The 27386-nt window shown below is 44.5% G+C and overlaps 1 protein-coding gene across 1 annotated transcript in view; it reads right to left on the reverse strand.

Moving 5' to 3' along the window:
• Positions 1-16878: 16878 nt before the first annotated feature.
• Positions 16879-27386, reverse strand: part of dlc (deltaC) — a 33596-nt gene continuing 23088 nt past the window's right edge. Inside the window, exons 7-10 of the mRNA XM_063059880.1 lie at positions 21076-21292; positions 20289-20970; positions 19813-19930; positions 16879-18230 (exon numbers count right to left, since the gene is read on the reverse strand). Coding sequence (XP_062915950.1) covers positions 18225-18230; positions 19813-19930; positions 20289-20970; positions 21076-21292 — 1023 coding nt within the window. The 3' untranslated portion in view covers positions 16879-18224. The remainder of the gene's footprint in view (positions 18231-19812; positions 19931-20288; positions 20971-21075; positions 21293-27386) is intronic.

Below are 27386 nucleotides of genomic sequence, written 5' to 3' on the forward strand. Positions count from 1 at the left end.
TCTCTCTTTTTCTCTCACTCCCTGTTTCACTCTATCTCTTTCTTTCTTTCTCACTCTCTCTCTCAGTCTCTTCTCTTTCTCTCTCTCTGTCTCTCTTTCTTTCTCTCTTTCTGTCTGTCTCTCTCAACATTCTCTCTCCCCCTCTCTTTCTATCCCTTTCTCCCCTCACTCTCCCACTCCTCTCTCTCTTTCTCTATCTGTCTCTCTCTCTTTCTCTATCTCTTCTTCCCTCTCTCCCACCCTTCCTCTCTTTCCCTCTCTCTTCCTCTCCCTCTCTCTCCCACTTCCACACCGCCCCCCCAGGCTTCAGCTAGTCTGATGTTATTTAGGTGACCCCAAATCTTCTAATTCTTAGTTATCTCTTCATACCAATGACCAGATCCAGCCAGGGACGGACAAGCAGTCTCATTGTTGATGGAGACACCACCCCACACCACCTCCACCACGTACACACATCCCTGTTAATGAAATATTCCTCATTTCTGATTCCCCAAAGCCCTTTCCCCCTCTGTAGTGTGTACCGCTGCCTGGATGAGCCCGTTGAAGAAACTCACTCGAATGGCATCGTTTCTTCGTGGCTAATACATGCAACAGCTACGAAATGCGTTGCGGTTTCTCTGATGCCACCTTCCTAACCCAACAATCTCTGCCCATGAAGGCCAAGAGCAGGACCCGCACTGGAACACTGTCACCTGTCGGTTTTCTTTTTAGCTTCCAGAAACAAGCTCAAAGTCAGAACCAGGTTTAATATCACCGGTATATATCGTGAAATTTGTTGAGTTTACGGCAGCAGTACATTGCAATACATAATAATTTCAAAATATTCATAGTCATACTTCATTGATCCCGGGGGAAATTGGTTTTCGTTACAGTTGCACCATAAATAATAAATAGCAATAAAACCATAAATAATTAAATATCAATATGTAAATTATGCCAGGAAATAAGTCCAGGACCAGCCTATTGGCTCAGGGTGTCTGACCCTCCAAGGGAGGAGTTGTAAAGTTTGATGGCCACAGGCAGGAATGACTTCCTATGACGCTCAGTGTTGCATCTCGGTGGAATGAGTCTCTGGCTGAATGTACTCCTGTGCCCACTCAGTACATTATGTAGTGGATGGGAGACATTGACCAAGATGGCATGCAACTTGGACAGCATCCTCTTTTCAGACACCACCGTCAGAGAGTCCAGTTCTATCCCCACAACATCACTGGCCTTACGAATGAGTTTGTTGGTTCTGTTGGTGTCTGCTCCCCTCAGCCTGCTGCCCCAACACACAACGGCAAACATGATCGCACTGGCCACCACAGACTCGTAGAACATCCTCAGCATTGTCCGGCAGATGTTAAAAGACCTCAGTCTCCTCAGGAAATAGAGACGACTCTGACCCTTCTTGTAGACAGCCTCAGTGTTCTTTGACCAGTCCAGTTTATTGTCAATTCGTATCCCCAGGTATTTGTAATCCTCCACCATGTCCACACTGACCCCCTGGATGGAAACAGGGGTCACCAGTGCCTTAGGTCTACCACCAGCTCCTTAGTCTTTTTCACATTAAGCTGCAAATAATTCTGCTCACACCATGTTACAAAGTTTCCTACCGTAGCCCTGTACTCAGCCTCATCTCCTTTGCTGATGCATCCAACTATGGCAGAGTCATCAGAAAACTTCTGAAGATGACAAGACTATACAGTGCCTGTAAAAGTATTTGCCACCACCACCAGAAGTTTTCATGTTTTATCATTTTACAGCATTGAATCACAGTGGATTTAATCTGGCTTATTTGACACTGATCAACAAGAAAAGGATCTTTTGTGTCAAAGTTAAAACAGATTTCTACAAAGTGATCTAAATTAATTACAAACATAAAACACAAAATAACTGATTGTATAAGTATTCACCCCCTTTAATATGACACACCAAATCATCACTGGTGCAGCCATTTGGTTTTAGAAGTCACATAATTAGTTAAATGGAGATCACCATGTGCAGTCAAGGTGTTTCAATTGATTGTAGTAAAAGTACAGCTGTATCATGAAGGTCCAGCTGCTGGTGAGTCAGTATCCTGGCAAAAACTACACCGTGAAGACAAAAGAACTCTCCAAGCAACTCCACAAAAAGGTTATTGAAAAGCTTAAGTCAGGAGATGGATACAAGAAAATTTCACTGAATATCCTTTGGAGTACAGTTAAGTCAATCATCAAGAAATGGAAAGAATATGGCACAGCTGTAAATCTACCTAGTGCAGGCCATCCTCAAAAACTGAGTGACCGTGCAAGAAGAGAACAAGTGAGGGAGGCCACCAAGAGATCTATGACAACTCTGGAGGAGTTACAAGCTTCAGTGGCTGAGATGGGAGAGACTGCACATACAACAACTGTTACCCGGGTGCTTCACCAGTCACAGCTTCATGGGAGAGTGGCAAAGAGAAAGCCACTTTTGGAGAAAACTCACCTGAAATCTCAGCTAGAGTTTGCCAGAAGGCATGTGAGAGACTCTAAAGTCAGCTGGAAGAAGGTTCTATGGTCTGATGAAAACAAAATTGAGCTTTTTGGCCATCAGACTAAACGTTATGTTTGGTGTAAACCAAACACCACACATCATCAAAAACACACCATCCCTTTCATGGAGCATGGTGGTGGCTGCATCATGCTGTGGGGATGCTTCACTGCAGCAGGCCCTGGAAGGTGTGTGAAGGTAGAGGGTCAATTGAATGCAACAAAATACAAGGAAATCCTGGAGGAAAATCTGATACAGTCTGCAGCTTGGGAGAAGATTTGTTTTCCAGCAAGAAAATGAACCCAAGCATAAAGCCAAAGCTACGCAGGAATGGCTTAAAAACAACAAAGTTAGTGTCCTGGAGTGGCCAAGCCAGAGTCCAGACTTCCATTCAATTGAGAATTTGTGGCTGGACTTGAAAAGGGCTGTTCACTCATGATCCCCATGCAATCTGACAGAGCTTGAGCAGTTTTGTAAAGAAGAATGGGGAAAAATTGTGGTGTCCAGATGTGCAAAGCTGATAGAGACCTATCCACACAGACTCGAGGCTGTAATTGCTGCCAAAGGTGCATCTACTAAATACTGACTTGAAGGGGGGTGAATACTTATGCAATCAACTATTTATTATTTAATAATTGTCAAAACTTTAAACCAATTTGCAGAAATTTGTTTTCATTTTGGCATGAAAGTCTTTTCTGTTGATGAGTGTCAAAAAAGCCAAATTAAATCCACTGTGATTCAATGCTGTAAAACAATAAACAGGAAAACTTCCGGGGGGGGGACGGGAGGAGGGTGAATAAATTTTTATAGGCACTGTATATTAGAGAGCTAAATTAAATAAGTAGTGCAAAAACAGAAATAAAAGAACAACGACACTCATCAAAATTGCTGGTAAACGCAGCAGGCCAGGCAGCATCTCTAGGAGGAGGTGCAGTCGACGTTCATAGCGAGCCAGTGTCCATGGATTCAGAAATCAGATGGCAGAAGGGAGGAAGCCATCCCTGAATCATTGAGTGTGTGCCTTCAAGCTCCTGTCTCTCCTTCCTGACAGAAGCATTGAAAACAAGGCATGACCTGGATGATGTGGGTCCTTAGTGATAGACACTGCCTTTCTGAGGTCTCGCTCCTTGAAGATGTCCAGGATAGTACTGAGGCTAGTACCCATGACGGAGCTGATTATGCTTACAACTTTCTGCAGCTTATTTCAATCCTGCACAGCCCCCCACCTCCCCTTCAAACCAGAGGGTGATGCAGCCAGTTAGAATGCTCTCCCTGGTATATGTGTAGAAATCTGCGAGGGTTTTTGATGACAGATCAAACCTCCTCAAACTTCTAATGAAATATAGCCGCCGTTGGGCCTTCTCTGTTGCTGCATCGATAGGTCTGGTCCAGGATAAGTGCTCAGAGATGTTGACAGCCACCTGACATGGAATTGCCTAGATCACATACACATTAGGGACAATTAATTTAAGCTTCACTTGCCCTATCTCTCAACTGTTCCCATAACCTGTGGACTTACTTTCAATCTCATGTTATCAATGTTTATTGTTCATTTATTTGTTATTATTTATTTCCTTTTTTGGCACAGTTTGTTGTCCTGCACTCTAGTTGAATGCCCAAGTTGAAGCAGTCTTTTATTGATTCTGTTACGGTTATTATTCTATAGATTTATTGAGTGTGCCCACAAGATAATGAATATATCTACTTTGATAATAAGTTTACTTTGAAACCGCATTTTACGTTAATTCTTTCTAAATTCCATATTTTAATTTCCCCACATTCCCATCAACACCCTCCAGAGTTGACAGAAGACAGTGGGGGCATTTTACAGCAACCTTCAGTCACAATGAAAACTCCACACAAGCAGTGCTGGGGGTCAGGATCAAACCCTGGTTTCTGGCGCTGTGAGACAGTGGTAGTTGTGCTAACTGCACCACCATGCTGCTATCTCACAGCAGAGTCCGTGGGTCCCAAGTTTCCACCTCGAGCTCATCGAGGGAGCAGGAGACTCCTCGAGGAACAAAATAACTGGATTCCTTGGGAGGGGAGGGCACTGCTTCAGAGGTCTGCTCCTCTTGGTGAACCTCTGCCTTGAGCCTAAGAAATACCATAAGAGATACTGTTTATATGACATGAGTGCTCGTGGTCTTTCCACAACCATGATTGTCCTTGGCAGATTTCTCTACAGAAGTGGTTTGCCATTGCCTTCTTCTGGGCAGTGTCTTTACAAGACGGGTGACCCCAGCCATTATCAATACTCTTCAGAGGTTGTCTGGCAGGTGTCAGTGGTCACATAGCCAGGACTTGTGATGTGCACCGGCTGCTCGTACGACCATCCACCACCTGCTCCCATGACTTCAGGTGACCCCATTTGGGGAGGAGGGGGTAAGCAGGTGCTGGATCTTCCCCAGTGGTGACTTGCGGGCTAGCGGAGGGAAGGAGTCCTTTACAGCTCCTTTGGTAGAGACGTATCTCCACCCTGCCACCCTAGAGACAAGTGTAGCTGATTATATAAAAAGCAGGTGAGCACAGGAACATCAAACTACAAGGAAAATAACAGTTCTACGCCCCAATCCAACGACCCATAGTCAGAGAGAATCAGAAGGCAGGAGCGAGGGGAATGAACACTCCAAATGCACAGGTAAGCAGTTCTGAATGAGGGCATCAGACCTGAAGGATTACCTGCTTCTCTCTCCATAGGGGCCGCCTGACCTGCTGAGAGTTTCCAGCAATGTCTCTGCTTATTTCAGATCACCAGCGCCTGCAGATTTTTGGTTGATATTCACAGGCCAAATGTCTCTTTGTTTGAAATTAATTTTCCCCTCTATTTCCTCTGAATCTGGGACACTTGGCTCGCAGCCTTTGCAGTGTGACGCAGCGAGGAAGGAAACAGCTCGCTGTTATTGCAGCTGGCCGAGCTTCACGCAGGGTTAGCAAACAACACTGGCACAGCCGCTGCTGACAGGACTGTTACCCTGCGTCCAAAACCCGATCCCTTCCTCCTGAGCTCGGGCACCGCCGAATCCACCTTTCTTGAAAAGAGTTATTTTAACACAAGTGATAATGCTCAGAGATTAACCCCAGCCAACAGTTTTTGTGGATTGGCTTATTATTTTTCAAAGGTTCAAAAGTCCATAGTAGAGTTATATGTAGAGTCACAAACTCTTGTGTTCTATGATTCTATGTACCAAGGTACAGTTCAGAGCTTGACTTGCACATTGTTTTTACAGATCAAATCATTACACAGAGCATTGAATTTGTCCGTTCATTATGTGCCGTGTCGTATGACGTGGGCGATCACAGTCTTTCCATCACCATGATTGTCCTTGGCAGATTTCTCTACAGAAGTGGTTTGCCATTGCCTTCTTCTGGGCAGTGTCTTTACAAGACGGGTGACCCCAGCCATTATCAATACCCTTCAGAGATTGTCTGCCTGGCGTCAGTGGTCACATAACCAGGACTTGAGATGTGCACCAGCTGCTTGTACGACCATCCACCACCTGCTCCCGTGACTTCAAGTGACCCAATTTGGGGAAGGGGGGCTTAGCAGGTGCTGTAGCTTCCCCAAGGGTGACCTGCAGGCTAGTGGAGGGAAAGAGCACCTTACACCTCCTTTGGTAGCGACGTATCGCCACGCAACACAATGATAGGAAATAAAAGAAGAGTTGCATTTATATAAGCAACACACATAAAAATTGCTGGGGAACGCAGCAGGACAGGCAGCATCTCTAGGAAGAGGTACAGTCGACGTCTCAGCCCGAAACATCGACTGTACCTCTTGCTAGAGATGTTGCCTGGCCTGCTGCGTTCACCAGCAACTTTTATGTGTGTTGCTTGAAATTCCAGCATCTGCAGATTTCCTCGTGGTCGCATTTATATAGCTGCCTTTCAGGCTGTCCCAAAATACAATGTAACCAATAAAGCATTCTTGAAGTGTAACCTCTATAGAAAGCATTGCCAGTTTTAAAATGAAGATCTGATAATTGGATAATCTGTTTGATGAATAAATATCAGGCTGCACGCAGTGGGTTACTTCCTAACCTTCCATTGGATGCCACAGGGTGGATACATCAGCTGTAGAGAGGGTATCAGGGTAAACCTCAAGACAGGGTTCGCAACTTTTTTTTAAGCCATAAACCCCTACCGTTAACCGAGGGGTCCGTGGACTCCAGGTTGGTAATCTCTGATTTAGAGGGACTTTGAACTTGCAATGTTCTGCAGGAGGCACTGTCAACAGGAAGTGAGTGAAGGCATTGGAAAGCAAGAACAAGGTCTTGCAGAAGGAAGTCGTGTCTGTATACAGGGACATCTGGTGTGGATGTTGCTTTCATTAATTATATTGTGGCAGCTTCAATGAGTAAAATGGAGCTTGAACGTTGCAAAGACTTCAGGAAGGGGAAGCTGAGGGAGCACACGGCAGTCACCATCAAGGGATCAGCAGTGGAAAGGGTGAGCAGTTTCAAGTTTCTGACTGTCAGCATTTCTACAGGTCTATCTAGGACCCAAGATATTGATGCAGTTATGAAGAAGGCTCACCTGTATTTCACCATAATTCATTAGGAGATTGAGAAGATTTGCTATGTCACCAGAGACTCTAGCAAATTTCTACAGGCCTACCGTGGAGAGCATTGTAACTGGTTGCATCACCGTCTGGAATGGAGGGGCCACTACACAGGATCGGGAAAAAGGCTGCAGAAAATTGTAAATTCAGTGAGCTCCTTCATGGACACCATCACCCCCAACATCCAGGACATCTTCGAAAGGTGATGCCTCAAGAAGGTGGCATCTATTATTAAGGACCCCGACTGCCCAGTACACGCCCTCTTCTCATTACTACCATCAGAAGGGAGGTACAGAAGCCTGAAGACCCATGGGCAATGTTTTAAGAACAGATTCTTCCCCTCTGCCATCAGATATCTAAACGGACAACGAACCCATGAACACTACTTCAGTATTTTTTCACAAACAAGAGAAAATCTGCAGGTGCTGGTAATCAAAGTAATACACACAAAACGCTGGTGGAACTCGGCAGGTCAGGCAGCAGCTATGGAGGAGAGGAAACAGTCGACATTTTGGCCTGAAATACCAATTGTTTTCCATAGATACTGGCTGGCCTGCTGAGTTCCTCCAGCATTTTGTGTACGTTACTCACCAATATTTCTCTAATTTTGCACTACTTATTTAATTATTTTATATATATTCTTATTGTAATTTACTATACAGGTTGAATACCCCTTATCCAAAATGCTTGGGGCTGGAAGTGTTTCAGATTTCAGACTTTGAAATACATGATGAGGTAGCTTGGGATCGCCATCATTTCTGCCTGGGAATTTATGTGGTATCGATAAGCAATCTATGCCTTATGCTTGTTCATCATACTGATGCGGCCATCCAGCATGTTAGGTTTTCATCAGCAACGTTCTTGGCAAACTCAGCAATAAAATTCTCTGCCACTTCATGATCAGCAGGCACTTTATCACCACAAAATTTTAATGCTGTACCTTTTTTTAAATTTCTGCAACTAGCCTGCCAACTATTCACAACTACTTTCAATTTTCAGTTTGTCGGGCTGACCTTTGTTGTTCCATGATCAGCCTCCCGCTAAGCGGCATACGTTCACTCCGACACTGACAAATCCACTCTTTCCATACGCAATCCAGATCTTCATTTTTCATGTGTTTTATTTTTCATTAACTTCTGTTCATTACATAGGTGAGGTCACTTATTAGAATGTTGCACAGCGACCTGCGCATCGCCTGGGAACCTTCCAGCACCTTGTGGAATTATCCATTTATGACATCATGTCGGCGCCCAAATAAATTTCGGATTTCAGAGTTTGGAATTTCAGATAAGGGGTACTCTCCTGTATTATTTGCTCTGTACTGCTGCTACACAGCACCAAATACCACGACATATGTCAGTGATATTCAACCTGATTCTGATTCAGATAACAATGAACATAAAATCCATAGCTGAGTAAGGTATATCAAGCTGTTTCACGGGAATATTAGTTATAGACCCAGCTCGGCACATCAGTCTGCCTTCCATGGGCTCTGTCACATTTCTTTGCATCTATAAAGCAGCCAACATAATGAGACACCGCCCACACCACATATTTGTTCTTCTCCCATCAACTATAGGGAGAAGCACATAAGCCTGAAAACACAGGCCACCAGGTGCAAGGACACAGTCTCATCGAAACCTATCAAATATTAGAGGGCCTGGGGTGGACTTGGTGAGGATGTTTCCTACAGTGGGTGAGTGTAGGACCAGAAGGCACACCTCAGAATAGAAGGAATTCTCTTTGAAATGGAGTTGAGGAGGAATTTCTTTAGTAAGAGGGTGGCAAACCTGTGGAATTCATCACCACAGGCAGCTCTGGAGGCCAAGTCATTGGGTATATTTAAAGAGGAGGTTGATAGGTTCTTGATTAGTCAGGGCACCAAAGTTTATGGGGAGAGGACAGGAGAATGGTTGAGAAGGATAATATATCAGCCATGACAAAAAGGCAGAACAGACTCGATGGGCTGAATAGCCTGATTCTGCTCCTATATCTTAAGGTTTTATGCTATTATGGTTATAAGATCCTTAACCAGACCTCCTGTACAATGAGACCTCATGACCTCTCAATATATCTCTGTCATGGCCTTTGCACTTTATTATTTACCTACACTGCACTTTCTCTGTAAGTGTAACACTTTATTCTGCATTCTGTGATTGCTTTCCCTTGTGATACCTCAAAGCACAGATGTACTGAAGTAGCCTGTGTGGGTGACATGCAAAAACAAAGATTTTTTCAATGCACATGTGACAATAATAAACTAGTTTACCAATTTACCAGATGTTGCCAGTTTCAGAGCATTCTTTCTAAGATAAGGGGACCAAAACTGTTCACAGTACAAGTGAGGCCTCACCAGTGCTTTATAAAGACTCAACATTACATCTTTGCTTTTATATTCTAGTCCTTTTGAAATGAATACTAACATCACATTTGCCTTCCTCAACCTGCAAATTAACCTTTTGGGAATCCTGCACAAGGACTCCCAAGTCCCTTTGCACCTCAGTTTTTTTGTGTGTTTTCGCTCCATTTAGAAAATAGTCAACTCTTTCATTTCTTTTACCAAAGTGCATCACAATACACTTCCCGACACTGAATTCCATCTGCCGCTTCTTTGTCCATTCTCCCAATCTGTCAAAGTCCTTCTGTATCCTCTCTACTTCCTCAAAACTACCTGCCACTCCACCTACCTTCATATCATCTGCAAATTTTGCAACAAAACCATCAATTCCATCATCCAAATAATTTACACATAACGTGACAAGAATCGTTCCCAGCACAGACCCCTGTGGAACACCACTAGACACCGGCAGCCAACCAGAAAGAAGTATCCACAGCTACGTTGCCTCTCGTAAATTAGTAAATTGGTTGGAAGGAGCTATGTAGTGTCCACACCAGGTCCAACAGTCACTTTCCCCAAGCAGAAAGGCTGATCAACATCCCCACCTGCTAACTACATCACTACTTTATTATTTCCTGTCAGTCACCTTTTGTATAGCCTGGTGTCTCTCTATGGACATACAATCAAATATGTATAGAAACTATCTTACGTATTTATTTTTATTGTGTTTTTTAAATATTACATTAAACAATCTTGAATCTTTAACTCAAAGTTGAGCCATATATTAAGGTGGATAGTCATAAGCGTATTCATAATGATAGATGAAATGTAAAGAGGAGTAACGTAGTGGAGAGGTTTAAGGAGCAACTCCATGATTTAAAGTTCTCTTTAACTGGCAATAGTGCAACATTGGGGCAGCACAATAACGCAGTGATTAACGTAACGTTATTACAGCATTCACAACTCAAGTTCAATCCCCACTGCTGCCTGTAGGGAGTTTGTACCTTCTCCCTGTGACTGTGTGGATTTCCCCCAGGTTCTCCGGTTTCCTCCCACGGTCCAAAGACGTACCAGGTTAGCAGTTTAATTAATCACATGAGTGTAATTGGGCAGTGCAGACCTGTTACCGTGCTATATCCCAAAGTAAAAAATTTGTTATTCAGTCATTAAGTCGAGTCCGACTCTTCATGGCCTCATGGACTCCTGCACACCAGGCCTTCTTGTTCGAAACTGTCTCTCTAAGATCCCCCAAGGTCACACACATTGTCTGAGTAATGTTATCTGTCCATTGTAGCCTCTGTCGTCCTCTCCTTCTTTTACCTTCTGTTTTACCCAACATTAGAGTCCTCTCCAAGGAATCCTGTCTTCTCATGACGTGGCCAAAATATTTGAGCTTTTGTCTCATAATCAAGCCTCCTACTGAGCAGTCTGGCTGTATGTCTTCAAGTATTGACTTGTTGGATCTTCTTGCTGTCCAATGAACTCTTAACACTTTCCTCCAGCATCCAAGATCAAATGTGTCGATTCTTTTGTATTCAGCCTCACTAACAGTCCAGCTCTCACAGCCACACATCACAACTGGAAACACCATAGACTTGACTCTACGGTCCTTTGTAGACAACGTTATGTCTCTGCTCTTCAGTATTTTATCTAAATTTGCTATTGCTGCCTCCCCAGAAGTAAGCGTCATTTAATTTCATGGCTGCAGTTACTATCTTTGAACTGAAGAAGACGAAATCCATCACTGCTTCCACTTCCTTTTCATTTATTACCACAGAGTAAATAAGACTGGTCGACATAATCTTGGTTTTCCTAGTATTGAGCAACGAGCCAGCTTTTGCACTTCCTTCTTTCTCTTTGATTAGAAGCTTCCTCAGATCCTCCTCACTTTCAGCCATTAGAGTAGTATCGTCTGCATATCTGAGGAATCTTTCATACAGTAATTTTGATTCCAGCATTTGAGTGCTCTAGACCAGCATTCCCCATGATGTGTTCAGTACATACAGTAGATTAAATAAGTAGGGTGACAGTGTGCCTCCTTGTCCTACTCCTTTCCCAATCTCGAACCAGTTTGTTGGTCCATGTTCAGCTCGAACTGTTGTTTCTGGATCTTCATACAAGTTTCTCATAAGGCAGATCAGGTGTCCGGGTATCCCCATTTCTTTAAGGATTTGACATAATCTGTTATGGTCCACACTGTTGAAGGCTTCAGAGTAGTCAATAAAACATAGATAAATACTTTTCTGGAATTCCCCGGATTTCTCCATTATCCAGCGTAGGTCAGCAATTTGGTCTCTGGTGCCCCCGCCTCTTCTAAAACCAGCGTGTACATCTGGCAGTTCTCGTTCCATATATTGCTGGAGTCTTGCTTGCATGATCCTGAGCATTACCTTGCTAGCATGTGAAATTAGTGAGATTGTTCGGTAATTTGAACATTCCTTTACATTTCCCTTTTTGGGAATTGGGATATAAACTGATCTTTTCCAGTTTAAAGGCCATTGATGGGTTTTCCAGATCTGCTGGCAAATTGCATGCAACACTTTTACAGCATCACCTTTTAAACTTTTGAACAATTCAACTGGTATTCTGTCACATCCTGCAGCCTCGTTATAGGCAATGTTTTCAATCGCCCATTTGGCTTCACCTTCTAAAATGTCTGGCTCTAGATCGATGAGGAAGTCATTGCGGGTGTCTTTGCTGTTGGGATCTTCCTCCTGTACAATTCTTCTCTGCATTTCTGTCATTTCTTTTTGACGGCTTTTACTTCTTTAAGGTCCTTCCCTTCTTTGTCTTTTACCATTCTCATTTTTAGTGGTAGCGCGTGGCCAACTGGTGAAGGCGTTCGTCTAGCGATCTGAAGGTTGCTAGTTCGAACCTTGGCCGAGCCAGCGTGTGTGTCCTTGAGCAAGGCACTTAACCACACATTGCTCTACGACAACACTGGTGCCAAGCTGTATGGGTCCTAATGCCCTTCCCTTGAAGAGAGGGGAGACTTGCAGCATGGGTAACTGTTGGTCTTCCATGCAACCTTGCCCAGGCCTGCGCCCTAGAAACCTTCCAAGGCACAAATCTATGGTCTCATGAGACTAACGGATGCCTACAAATTCTCATTTTTGCATGAAATGTTCCTTTGATTTCTCTAATCTTCTTGAATAGATCTCTTGTTTTTCCAATTCTGTTTGGTTCTTCAGCTTCCTTGCATCGCTCCTTTAAATAAGATTCCTTATCTTTCCTTGCTACCTTCTTGAACGTTGCATTCATTTGGACATATTTGTTCCAACACCCACTTCTCTTCACTGTTCAGCCAGTTGTACAGCCTCTGCAGAAAGCCATTTTGTTCTCCTGGTCTTCTTTTTGTTTGCAATGTTTTTTGTTGCCACCTCTTGTATAATGCTCCTCACTTCTATCCATAGTTCTTCTGGCATTCTCTCTACCAGGTTTGATCCATTGAATCTGTTCTTCACCTCCACAGCATATTGTTGGGGGAGGCTATCAACATCAAACTTTGCTGGTACTTTGGTTTTCCTGATGCTCTTCAGTTTGATTCTGAATATTGCAACAAGCAGCTCATGGTCTGACCCACAATCTGCTCCTGGTCTTGTTTTAGCTGACTGTATAGAGCTCTTCCATCTCTGATTGCAAAGGATATACTCAATCTAGTTTTGGTGTTGACTGTCTGGTGATGTCCATGTATAGAGCTGCCCCTTAGGCTGTTGGAAGAGGGCGTTTGCTACAACCAGAGAGTTAATTTGGCAAAATTCTACCAGTCAATGCCCTGCTTCATCCCATACTCCAAGGCCAAAGTTGCCTGTTACTCCAGGTGTTCTGTGATTTTCAGCTTTGACATTCCAGTCCTCAGTGATAAATGTAATATCCTTTTTTGGTATCATATCCAGGAGGTGCTGCAGCTTTTCATAAAACTGGATAATTTTATCCTCTTTGGCATCTGGTGGTTGGAGCATAAACTTGGATCACTGTGATGTTGAAAGGCTTGCCCTGAAGTTGTATTGCGATCATTCTGTAATTTTTGGGGTTGTATCCAATCACTGATTTTGATACTTTTTTTTTGGACAATTAAAGCCACTCCATTCTTTCTGCAGGTTTCCTGCCCACAGTAGAAGATCTGGTCATTGTCTGATGTAAAATGGTCCATTTCAGTCCACTTTAGTTCGTTAATCCCCAATATGTCAATGTTTAGTCTTGCCATCTCATTTTTGACCACATCTAGCTTACCAGGTTATATTCCAGTTTTATAATCCAGGTTCCAATGGTGTATCGATCTTTACAACATAGGACCACCTTTCCATTTCCAGGCACATCAGCAGTTGGACGGCCTTTCGGCTTTAATCCAACCAGGTCATTAGCTCTGGTACTACTTATACTTGTCCTCCATTCTTCTGCATTAGCACATTGCGCAGCTTCAGACCTTGGGGGCTCATCCTCCAGTGCCTTTCTCAGGTTTCTCAGGTTCTTTTATCCTTAAGGTTTTCTTGGCAGATTACTGGAGTAGGTTGCCATTTCCTTCTCCAGTGGACCATATTTAGCCTGACTTCCCTGCCATGACATGTCCATCTTGAGTAGCTTCACGTGGTACAGTTCATAGCATCACTGAGGTACACGAGCTCCTTCACCACGACAAGGCAACGGTCCATGAGGAAGAAGTAAAAATAAATGGGATTTATGAGTTCAAAGATGGACATACACAGGAGCTGGAAACAAGTTGCAGGATTTAAATTTTCTTTTAAGTTTCAGTATGAAAAAGAAATAGTTCACCTTAATATGCAAAGACTCCCACAACCTATGGACTCACTTTCAAGGACTCTTCATCTCATATTCTCAAAATTTATTTCTTATTTATTATTTTTTTTTATTGTTGTATTTACACAGTTTGCTGTCTTTTGTACACTGGCTGTACGTTTGTCCTGCTGGGTGTGGGCTTTCGTTGATTCTAAGCAAGAGAAAATCTGTAGATGCCGGAAATCTGAGCAACACACACACACAAAATGCTGGAGGAACTCAGCAGACCAGGCAGCATCTATGGAAAAAATTACAGTAGATGTTTTGGGCCAAGACCAGTCCTGCCAAAGGATCTCAGCCCAATTCGTCAACTACTTTTTTCCATATATGCTGCCTGGCCTGCTGAGTTCCTCCAGCATTTTGTGTGTGTTGGTTTCATTGATTGTACTATATTTTTTGGATTTACCGTGAATTCCCACAAGAAAATGAATCTCAGAGTTTGATAATAAATTTACTTTGAACGCTGCAGGACTTGTTTCGTCAAAGTTTCGGAGGGATGACAATAGCAAATTGTTCATTCCACGATGGTTGGAAATGCAGGAAAATGCTGAATAAACGTGCCCTATGTCCATCTGAGCAACATTAACCAAAGACCCACGGTGGACCCAGGATGCTGCAAGTGCTGGAACCTGGATGAAGATACCAGGTGCTGGAGAAACTCAGTGAGTCAGCCAGTATCTGTGAAGGTAACCATGGTATCCGAGTTACTGTCCTTTCTCTTCTTCAGATCAGATCATGTTCCTCATTATGGAAACCAACCAAGTTTTACATTCCCACAATGAGCTGACTAATGACTGCTAAATCTGACAATCGTTTTCTTTGTCTTTACAATAGTAAGACATTTATTTTAATTTTTTTCTTTAGAGTTACATCTTGCTAACAGGCCCGTTTGGCACAGGCCCACGCCACCCAATTACACCCATGTGAACAAGTTGGTCTACTAATCTGTACGTCTTTCGACCGTGGGAGGAAACCAGAGCATCTGAAGGAAACCCATGTGGTCACGGGGAGAACGTACAAACTCCTTGCAGAGAGCAGCGGGAATTGAACCCAGGGCATTGGCGCTGTGATAATGTAACTCTAACCACTATGCTACTGTGCTACTGCTGGAAGACTACTTTTATAATAACATCTGGCAGCCTCACACCCCAGTGAGATAGGGACATGCCTGTCAGTTCTGGCGGACTGAACCGTTGAGATCCATGGTGAGAGCTAACGGCTAGAAAGGCAGTTCTGCAACGCTCCATGAAGAGCGAAGGGCATGACAAGACACAAAACATGTCATGGTCATCTACTGCAGCCAAGGATGACCCCAGTTTTGATGCTTCTTCGTACCACAAGACCCGGACCTCTGAGAGGGTGGAACTGCCTCAGTGCAATGGACTTCCACTTTAAAAACTCTTCCGCACAGGTTTTCTGTCAGTGTTGAACACAACGGACAACTACCACCAAAATGGGATTAGTGTAGGACTGGTGTCTGTTAGGGTATGTGGCAAATATTAATTTCAGCAGCAACCAGTCTTCAAACCGGAGTATGGAATGCATTTTGAATTTAAAATGCAGCTCCGAACAATGGTCTTCCTGGAGCTGCAGACTGGGATTGATCACCTGAGATGTCTGCATATGCATGAATGCAGCTAGAGAGACAATGGGGGATTAACGTTCATTTTGGGTGTTCGGAGTGTTGGAGGTGTTTTGAAAATTATACGCAATTCAAAGGAAGCAATGCAGACACTTTGTAACTATAGAATTGTCCTGCTGTTACCTTTGATCTCTGCCATACAAAAATGTCACGTAATATTGGGTCAGGCAGGCAGGCCTCTTCCTAGAGTGTCTCTCGAGTACGATGCGTGCTGCTTGTTTTGCTGAATAAGGACATCTATATCCACCAACTTCAAGGTCTCTCTGGTGCTTGTGTTCACAGTCACAACAATGTCAATGTGTTTGGGTAAACGGTCTATGCAGACTGAATAAGCCTAAAGGATGTTAACACTGGGCACCGGAAACTATCATATCCATGGAGCCCTCCCACAGATTGGTCAGTCCTGTCAAGAAAGGAAAGAGAAGCAGAGTTTTCCATGTTTTCCTCCCGCAGACCCACTGTCTGTAATGCATTGAAGGTGGCGTCATAGGTAGTTAGGGTTGTAAAGAAAGCTTTTGGCACATTGGCCCAGGAGATGGGATGTTAAGTTGAAATTGTTCAGACACTGGTGAGGCCTAATTTGGAATATTGTGTGCAGTTTTGGTCACTTGCCTACAGGAAAGATGTGAACAAGGTTGAAAGAGAACAGAGAAAATTTACAAGGATGTTACTGGGAAGGATTGAATAGGTTTGGACTTTATTCCTTGAAACATTGAAGATTGAGGGGTGATTTGATAGAGTATACAAAATTATGAGGGGTATAGACAGGGGAAATGCAAGCAGGCTTTTTCCACTGAGGTTGGTTGGGACTACAACCAGAGGTCATAGGTTAAGGACGAAAGGTGAAAAGTTCCAGGGGAACATAAAGGGGAAACTTCTTCACTCAGAGGATCAATGAGCATGTGGAATGAATGAGCTCGATTTCCAAGTTTAGAGAGGTTTGGATAGATACGTGGATGGTAAGGGTACGGAGGGCTATGGTCCCAGTGCAAATCGATGGGATTAGGCAGTTTAAATGGCTTTGGCACAGACTAGATGGGCCGAAGGGTCTGTTTCTGTGCTATACTTTGCTATGACTCTATGACTACAACTCTTACATTCTCCCCCAAAAAAAGGCAAAAACCATCTTGGAATTATTTTCATTTATTTTGGACAAAAATAAATTTGAACTTCTCTTCAACAGAAAGACATATATAAAACATAATAGATAAACATATGTACATTCTCTTATAAATATACAGTATATACAAAATAAAATTAGAAAAAGTATATTTCATTTTGTATGCATATCAAAAATTCTTAAATTATAAAATATTAAAATAACATTGGCTTGACTTTGAAACAGAAATGCAATAATTTTCTATGTTCTGTCGTTAAAAAAGGGTCCTTCATGATAAAGACATATACACAGCATATTTCCATATTTGACTATATATAGAATAAGGGAATTCACCAGGAGGCAGCAGGTTGATGGACAGGTGTCTTAAATCATGGATGACGAGGAGGCGTACAGGAGCGAGACAAATCAGCTGGTTGAGTGGTGTTGCAGCCACAACCTTGCCCTCAAAATCAGAAAGACCAAGGAATTGACTGAAGACTTCAGGAAGGGGAAGTGGAGGGAACACACAGCAGTCCCCATCAAGGGATCAGCAATGGAAAGAGTTTCCCTCTCATTTAATTTAATTTAGCTTTTTATGTATACTTATTGTAATTTATAGTTTTTATTATTATGTATTGCAATGTACTACTGCCGCAAAACAAATTTCACAACGTTTGCCAGTGATAAAAAATTCTGAATTCACGAATGGTCTTTGCTGCACTCTGAATGGATACTTGCCCTGAACTCAACTCACTGAACTTTTATCGTCTGCAACGCAGACTCGTAGGTGTTCCTCGTCCTGATGTGTAGAATGGGTTCTTGCGATCCTCTGATATTGCCCGCCATATGATTCTGTAAAGCAACAGCCCCTCGAGATTGTGGGTGCCATATGAAAGAGCAGCTTCCTGCGTGAGGAAGTCGAAAACACGGACAGATCAAGTTGAGAATGCATGGCCACAATCAGTACAAAAGGTCCTGCCTTTGATTTTGCTCCTTTTTCCTCCCTTTTCTCAGTCCTTGGGATGCAGGGTTTTTTTGTTAGGCGTGACTTTGCCCTCGAAAATAGTGCAAATGTTTCTCAGTTTCCAAAAGAGGTGTCAGCAGGCAATCTTCATTATCCATAAGCCAGATTCCAAAATGATCTTAAACTATAAAGAGGGTCTCCATTCCAAACACAAGCAGCAGGAATAAATATTAAATACAGGAATACAAAACCCCCATCGAGTCCGATAAATCTGTAAACATTCAGACACTGGAGTAGTTTGAGCATTAAAATTTGGGGAGGCCAGATTCATACCTGCAAAAATAGAAGAGAAAGCAGGTTTAGATGTGATGATAGTGATCTGCCCTGGTTTTGAGCGGAGATGGAACTTTAATGCTTTCATTTAGATGGCCCTATGTCAACCCTACACAGGCATGCTCCTCCCAGTCTCCACCCAGCTAACAGGAGTCACCTGCCACTCGTTCCCAAGTCATGACCTGCAGCCTCTTTAAACCCAGCTCTCATCCACAACCCGTCACACCAGCCAACCTCAACCGGTCGCTCCTAGCCCTCAGTTACCTTGTTGCCTTGTGTTAAGTATCCCATTCTCTCTTGTTTTGTGGCCGTTCATGGCTTGTTATTTTTGCAGCTTATTAGTAAAATACCATTTACCGCTAAATCAGCTCCACTGCTCTGCATTTGGGTCGAACTCCCTCTACACTCAGCTGAAGCTCCATCCCCTGACACACAAGAGATTCTGCACGGTCAGCTTACACTTTTGGCTGGGCTACCATGTGCAAGTTGTCAAAACACATGCAAAGAACCTCACAGGGATACGTCAAGCTCATTTAAGCTTGCAGACTCCTCTGTATAATTCAGTCAAGTTAATCTGACACAAACTTTCTTTAACAAATCCATGTGACTGGCTCTGCTCGATCTCTGCCTTTTCCAAGCAAAGGCTTAGATTGTCCTTTTGAACTGTTTCCAATACCACACATAAAATGCTGGAGGGGCTCAGCCAGTCAGGCAGCGTTTTGAAGGGAAATGGCCAGTCAACGTTTCTGACCAGTGGTGTCTGAAAAGAGGATGCTGTCTAAGTTGCATGCCATCTTGGACAATGTCTCCCATCCACTACATAATGTACTGGGTGGACACAGGAGTACATTCAGCCAGAGACTCATTCCACCGAGATGCAACACAGAGCGTCATAAGAAGTCATTCCTGCCTGTGGCCATCAAACTTTACAACTCCTCCCTTGGAGGGTCAGACACCCTGAGCCAATAGGCTGGTCCTGGACTTATTTCATAATTTCCTGGCATAATTTACATATTACTATTTAACTATTTATGGTGCAACTGTAACGAAAACCAATTTTCCTCGGGATCAATAAAGTATGACAATGACTATGACTATGTTCATCTGGGCTGGAAAGGAAGAGGGCAGAAGCCAGAATAAAAAGGTGGATGGGAGGGCATCGGTACAAGGTAGCACGTGATGGGAAAGGTGTGTGGCTGGAGGAGGAGGGGTGACTCTGGGAAGGGATAGGTTGGAGGTAAAGGGTTAAAGAAGAAGGAATCCAATAGGAGAGAATGGTGGACCTTGGACGAAAGGAACGGAGGAGGGGCACCAGGTGAGAGGAAAGGTTGGCGGGCGAGGGGGGTGTGGAAGGGGAACGATGCAAGAAGCTGGGAGGTAAAGGGCAGAAGAAGAAGGAACACACCCACCTACCCTGCCACCTGCCTGCCTCCCCCCACCTTTCTATTCTGGCATTCTGCCCCTTCCTTTCCACTCCTGATGGTCTCAACCCAGAACTTTGAATGGCTCTTCTGCCACATGATCGGCTGAGTTGCGCCAGCATTTTGCGCGGCCTGCTCCAGCCCCAGAAGCCAAGACTCACCTCGGTCGCAAATATGCACGGCTCGACCCTGTCCGGAATGATGTACTTTGCATGGTACAATCCCTCCTTCTGAAACAAGCTCGGGGGCTTGGAAATTGACAGACATTCAGATTTCATACTGCAAGGCAAGATGGGATAGAACGACGTTAGACTTCAAGTAAGTACTGTGGCAGAAAACTTCGCAACATCCTACAAGCAAAATCTATTTATCTATTTATTTATTTAGAGATAATAGGCCCTTCTGGCCCTTCGAGCCCAGCAACCCACTGGCCCAATCACAGGACAATTTACACTGAGCTATTGTCATTTACAATTAACCTGCTAACTGGTACATCTTTGGAATTTGGGAGGAAACCAGACTACCTGGAGGAAACTCACGTATTTATGGGAAGACTCCAAACTCCGACGCCCCAAGTCATAATGGCATCTTGCAAACCACTACACTACCAAGGCAGGCAGTTAAGTTCAGTACTCACTTCTCAATATTCTTTTTCAAAGGCTGGTCCTCCTTCAGGTCCCCAGATAGATTATAATCCAGTGCGTGAAGTTTCTGTTTACAGTTAAATTTATCAGTCAGACAATCCGTGCTCAGCGCAGCATCCTTGTTGGAAACTTTGAACTGTCCCGTGGAGATTATGAAGGCTTCCTTCTCCTTCTGATAATCGGACAGGTTGTTAATAGTCTCCAGGTCATTCCGCACTGCACTCCGGTCACCCTGGTGTCTCCGCCAGTGCTTCAGAATCACCACGGCGGCAAACACCGCCAAGGTCAGGGTCACAAAGCCCAAGGCAAAGGAGGTGACGAGGGCAACGGGGAAGGGGTTGCCCGTGCCAGTGGGGGTGGTGGGCGTCACGTGGAACTCGCAGTTGGGCCCCATAAATCCGACCGGGCATTTGCAGACGTGGCCGGTGTAGTGGGTGTAGCAGATACCGTTGTTCCTGCAGGGGTTGCTGATGCAGGGGTCCTTGGGGATGCTGCAGTCTGCCCCAGTGTAGCCCAGGGTGCAGCTGCACCTGTAGGAGTTGATCCCATCGATGCAAGTGCCGCCATTCGCGCACGGATTCTTGGCGCAGTCGTCCTCGTTGATCTCGCAGTTGGCGCCGATGAATCCGGCCCGGCAATGGCAGATGTAGCTCTGACCGCGAACGTGGCAGACTCCTTCGGAAAGAAAGGAAAGGTTAGCGCAAACACGCGCACCATCGGGTGGGGTCGGGAACGGGAAGACTTTGGGGGCGGGGTCAGCGGACGTACGCCAGGGCTTACCGTTCATGCAGGGGTTGTCGGTGCAGCGGCCAATCTTCTTCTCGCAGTTGGAGCCAGTGAACCCGGCAAGGCATTGGCAGGTATAACCCCTGTGTCGTTCCTCAGTGCAGGAGCCCCCATTAAAGCAGGGTGCGTCGGCGCAGGTCATAGCACTGATCTCACAGTTCTTGCCGTAGAACCCTTGGGGGCACGTGCATGTATAATTGTCCTCCAAATCCTGTAAGATTACCAAGAAACAAAAGAGAATTACTTCAAAGTTCAAAATAAGTTTATTATCAAAGTAAAATTAAGTTAAAGGCATCCGTTAGCCTTGCAAGACCAAGTCCTCACTCTCCAGGGTGCAGGCCTGGGCAAGGTTGTATGGAAGACCAGCAGTTGCCCATGCTACAAGTCTCCGCTCTCCACGACACCAATGTTGTCCAAGCGAAGGGCATTAGGACCCATACAGCTTGGCACCGGTGTCGTCGCAGAGCAATGTATGGTTAAGTGCCTTGCTCAAGGACACAACACGCTGCCTCGGCTGGGGCTCGAACTCACGACCTTCAGGTCGCTAGTCCAATGCCTTAAGCACTTGGCCACATGCCCACACATTATCAAAGTACGTACAGTGTATGTCACCATATACTACCCTGAGATTTATTTCCTTAAAGGCATTTACAGGAAATTTATTTATTTATTGAGATACAGCATAGAATCCGAGCCACGCCACCCAATTTAACCCTAACTTAATCACGGGACAATTTACAGTGACCAATTCACCTAACTGTCTTTGGACTGTGGGAGGAAACCAGAGCACCTGGAGGAAACCCACGCAGTCATGGGGAGAATGTACAAACTCCTTACAGATAGCAACGGCCGGAATTGCACCCTGGTCACTGGTACTGTAAAGCGTTGTGCCACGGTGCAATAGAATTCATAAAAATCAAATCTGAAAAACATCCAATTTGCAAAAGAGGACAAAATGTGTGAATAATAAATAAATAAATCATACTGAGAACATGAGTTGTAGAGTCTGAAAGTGAGTCTGTAGGTTGTGGAATCAGTTCAGAGTTGGGGTGAGTGAAGTTATCCACACTGGTTCAGGAGTCTGATGTGTGGAATCAGTTCAGAGTTGGGGTGAGTGAAGTTATCCACACTGGTTCAGGAGTCTGATGTGTTGAATCAGTTCAGAGTTGGGGTGAGTGAAGTTATCCACACTGGTTCAGGAGTCTGATGTGTTGAATCAGTTCAGAGTTGGGGTGAGTGAAGTTATCCATACTGGTTCAGGAGCCTGCTGTTTTTAGGGTAATAAAATGTTCTTTATACTCGTACATATTTTATGCTTTGTGCTCTTTATGAGTAATACTTGAACTATTCATTTCCAAATGCAACTGGGGGTTCAGTGGTTGTGAAGGCAAAGAAATTCATTCAGAATCAACTTTAAAATCACTGGCACGTTGTGAAATTTGTTCACCTTGCGGCAGCGGGACAATGGAATACATGATAAATGTAGAAAAAAAATGAAATACAGTAAATATCTATATATGTATATTAAATAGTTAAAGTAGCGCAAAAACAGGAATGAAAAAAAGTAGTGAGGTAGTGTTCATGGGTTCAATGTCCATTCAGAAATCAGATGGTGGAGGGGAAGAAGCTGTTCCTGAATCATTGAGTGTGTGTCTTCAAGCATCTGTACCTCCTCCCTGATGGTAGCAATGAGAAGAGAGATGTTCTGGGTGATGAGGGGTCCTTAATGATGGAACCACTTTTTTGAGGCTTTGCTCCTTGAAGATGTCCTGGATACTATGAAGGCTAGTGCCCATGATGGAGCTGGCTAAATTCCAGTGCTAAAAAACATGGAGTAGAGATGACTGTGATGGCACATCATGAAGCTAAAGTGCTCAGGACAATGCTGCCCAGAGCTGGAAGGAGGCTGACCCACACAGATGCTGTTTTGACACGGGAACTGTGTGGGGAGGTGCAGAATCTCTCACCACTCCTCCCCCCAAGTAGAACCACCAATCCAAGGCAGCCGGCTTCTCACCAGGTGACACGAGAGCAAAATTACCACAGGGCAAGGTTACAGGGAGAAAAACAATCACAAACAAAGAAGGGAGGTTGCCAACTCAGAGACAGCAATGCAAGGTGGAGAGACTGGAGTAGAGAGGATGAGAAATGCCCAGATGATTGAAATATAATCATATACACACTGAGAGAAAACAGATCCAGAACTTCACTCCAAATCAAATCGTTCCCTTAATCACTGTACAGATTACAGGCCCATTTAACCTGCAGTAGAAACATGCCATAATTTACCTCAGATCATTATTACATCCAGTTGTAATTAACTTTCCAGACCTGAAAAGATCACATTGCCAATCAGGGCTCCGTAATTCATGACTAGCTGTCTTCGGGCTCTTAACTCTTCTGTACCCAACCCAAGATTTTTATCCGGATTTGTACCAGGATCCCGACCTTGTTATGATATGTTTATTTAGTAACGGGATGTGGGCGTCATTTCTGGTTGGTCTTGAGACAGTGATGGTGAGATGCTGCCTTGAACTTTTGTCCACCCTGGGGTCCGGTGGGATTCTGACCCAGTAACGTTGAAGGAGTAGCATTATATTCAGATATCAGATGTCCACTTGGTGAACTTAACGAGCGTTCACAAGCTCCTCATCCCTACAGAGCCAAGAGGTCACCGACGCCACTGAAGAAACCTTGGTGATCTTTGCATTGCGACTTATAGACGGTAAACCGTGGCTGTGGAGAACTGGTGGTGGAAAGGGGAACCAGTCGCAGGCTAGTCAGCTTCTCCAGTATCGACAGTGCAGACCAACATGGTAGCGGAGTGGTCAGCGTAACGCTCTACAGCGCCAACAATCAGAACACTGGGGCTCAGTTCCCGCCACTGCCCTGTTCTCTCCGTGACCGCGTGGGTTTCCTCCAGGTGCTCTGGTTTCCTCCCACATTCCAAAGACGTACCGGCTTAGCAAGGGTTAGTAAGCTGGTGGCATGCTACGTTAGCACCTGTGGTGACACTTGCCATCTTTGAGCTGTGTTGGTCACGGTATGTTTCGATGCACATGTGACAAGTAAAGATAATCTTTAATCTTTACCAGTGCAAAGTATGTCGTGACACTCCTAGCCTGGGCTTCGTAAACAATGGAAAGGTTCATACGTGGCCTGGGATGAATCACTTCCTCGAGGTCGCGGACCGTGACCCGCCCTCGCAGTTACAGTGTTCGTTTTGCTGCCTCACAGCAGCGACGGAAGATCATCACATCCCCGGCTGGTGTGAAGGGGCCACTGCACAGGATCGGTAAAAGCTGCAGTGGGCCGTAAACTCAGCCAGCTCCATCACGGGCTGCAGTCTCCCCAGCATCGAGGATGCCTTCAAAAGGAGATGCCTCAAAGAGGCAGCGTCTATCATTAAGGACCCCCATCACCCTCTTCTCATTGTTGCCATCAGGGAGGAGGTACAGGAGCCTGAAGACACACACTCAATGATTCAGGAACAGCTTCTTCCCCTCTGCCATCAGATTTCTGAATGGACAATGAACCCATGAACACGACCTCACTACATTTCTCTCTCCTCTTTCAGCATTAATTTTCTTTTTTTCATGTATTCTTATTGTAATTTGCTGTTTTTATTATCATAAAACTGTACTGCTGCTGCCAAACAACAAATTTCACGGCACATGACAGTGATATTAAACCTGATTCTGGTTCGAAACAGGAGTCACGGTTAATCTTCCATCTTCGCCTCACTCTGTGCCCTCCACCCCAAATCTTTTATCCCTTCACCTGCCAATCACTGGCTAGAATATACTCATAAACTTGGCAGCACAAACCTCTTAGGTGGAGAATTCAAAAACTTCACAAAGATGAAGAAGTTTTTTTCCTCCCCATAGTTCTCAATAACCAGCAGTTGATCCTGCGACCTTGTTTTTAGAAAATCCTGCTGAGATGCAGATAATCTATCACTTTCATGCAAACTTTGTGAGCTTCAATGGTATCACCTTGTTCTCCTAAGAGACTGTAACTCCCAGTCCAATTAACTCTTCCCATGCCACATACCTACTATCCCACGAATCAGTTCTGCATTGATAATACCATTGAACTGAGAGATGGGTTAGACTTCCCTTAATGTAGGTGACCATTCAGTGATGCAAATGGTACTTGTCCTTCGTCAGTTCAAGCTTGAATGTTACCGAGACTACTCCAAGGAGGCACAGGAGTGGTTGAGGGAACTTAACACATTAACACAAGAGAATCTGCAATGCTGGACACCCAGAGTAACACATACAAGCTGCTGGAGGAATTTAGTAGGTCAGGTAGCATCTATGGAGAGGAATAACAGGTCGACGTTCTGAGCCAGACCCTTCATCGGGACGGGGAAGGGAAGGCATCCCTTTCCTTTCCCCTGATTCCAGCTTCTTTCCCTTCCTTTCAGTCCTGATGAAGGGTCTCAGGCCAAAACTGTTTATTCCCCTCCACAGACCTGCTGAGTTCCTCCTGCATTTTATATCAATGAAGATCCTCATTCCATCAGGCCAAGTAGCTGAAAATGGCCGAGAACAGGACACTATGCTAAGGAGCCACTTCAGTCACCAAATCCCTCTCAGATCCCTAACTGGGTGCACAATCCACTGCACTCTCTATGACCCTCGTCTCCTGCCGTTGAGTCAAGTTTGGGTCCAAATCATTACTCTCCTTTTGGCTTTTTCTTCTTCAGCCCGTCTTCCTCAAGGAACGCTGTCCTTGCTGAAACCCGCACTGACTGCATCAATCATGCTCTTCTCCTGGTTCCCATCACACGAGAGGCAATCAAATTAGTCAGAAATAACCTTTCCTCAAACCCATCTGGGCAGCCTGAACTTCACTAGTATTATCTCCCTGTGATATATTGCCATTTCATTACTCAACATACAGTACATACTCAGTCAATTATCTTCTCCATTTTCTAATACGGATACCACACTCACCAACGCCCAAACTTCATGCAGCACACCTGTAGCCAGAGCAAACTGGGGAATGACATTCAGAGTAATTGTCTCCATACACAGCCGTACAGTTATCCTGGTCTGGTCATTGTAAAGAGTTATAGAGTACTACATCACAGAAAAAGGCCCTTCAGTCTATCTAGCCTATGCCAAATCATTTAAACTCCCAGAATGTCTGCACATTCCATTTTTTTTTGTTATTCCCTAATCTGTAAATGTTAAATAAAACTTTAGGTCTTTCTTTTTTCCAAGATCTCTATCTTCTGAATTTCCCTTTAAACGTCCCCGATTCTCTACACGCCTCTGGCCTTCAGAAATATGACCTCTCTGTATCCAAGATAGGTTTGCCTTCCTACCTTCTTGTTTCTTGAAATCCAAGGGCTGGTATCCTGATCCTTTTTTTAATCTCTTTATGGGAACGTTGGCTCCAAATACCTTCTCTCAGAACGCCACTTCTTGGAATGAGCTTTGTGAACCGTCTGGAGGATGTCACCATTGGTAGTGTGTTCGCAGGCGCCATCTTCCTCACTCGAATGACTGGAATTCATTATTTTGGGCTGTACTTAACAGGGGCATTTGCCCCTTTGCACACTGCAATCCTAACCCTGGGATCCTGATCTTAATCTGCTATTGACCTACTATATTTAGCTGACAACGACTGGGACTCAAGACCAGAAATGAACTGTGATTTTACCTGGGAATTCTGGTCATCCTGGGAGTTTGGCATCACATACCTTGTAGATGCTGGAAAGACCTGGGTAATCAGAGGCTGGGTTGCTCAGTATAGCCTCTGACCTGTTCTTGGGGCATTTGGGTGGGTTCAGCTGTGCTCCTTAGTGATGGTGGCCCCCATTTCCCTTTCACTGGGTGGAAGCATACAAAATCAGAGGAGACGTAGATAGGGTAAATGCAGGCAGGCTTCTTCCACTGAAGACGGGTGAAACTACAACTAGAGGCCATAGGTTAAAGGGAACCTGTTCACTCGGAGGGTGGTGATAGCGTAGAACAAGCTGCCAGCTGAAGTGGTGGGTGCAGGTTTCATTACCACACTTAAGAGAACTTTGGGTTAGGGGTAGGATCCAGGCAGTACGATAGTCTGGCATGGGCGAGGTGAGCGGAAGAACGTGTTTCCCAATTGCAGTGTTCTTTGATACTATGAGCTGCGGACAGCCCCTAGGTGTCGCTACGTATTCCCGCACCAGGATAGCATGCGCACCCTGATGGGTAATTGTTTGTGTATTCAGATACAGTGCCCACAGGGTCAGACACAGGCAGTCACTCACTCACACTTCATCGCTGGAACTGAGCCACAGTTACGGTGAAGTT

The sequence above is a fragment of the Mobula hypostoma genome, chromosome 10 (genome assembly GCF_963921235.1).
Source record: "Mobula hypostoma chromosome 10, sMobHyp1.1, whole genome shotgun sequence".
In the NCBI taxonomy this organism is placed as follows: Eukaryota; Metazoa; Chordata; class Chondrichthyes; order Myliobatiformes; family Myliobatidae; genus Mobula; species Mobula hypostoma.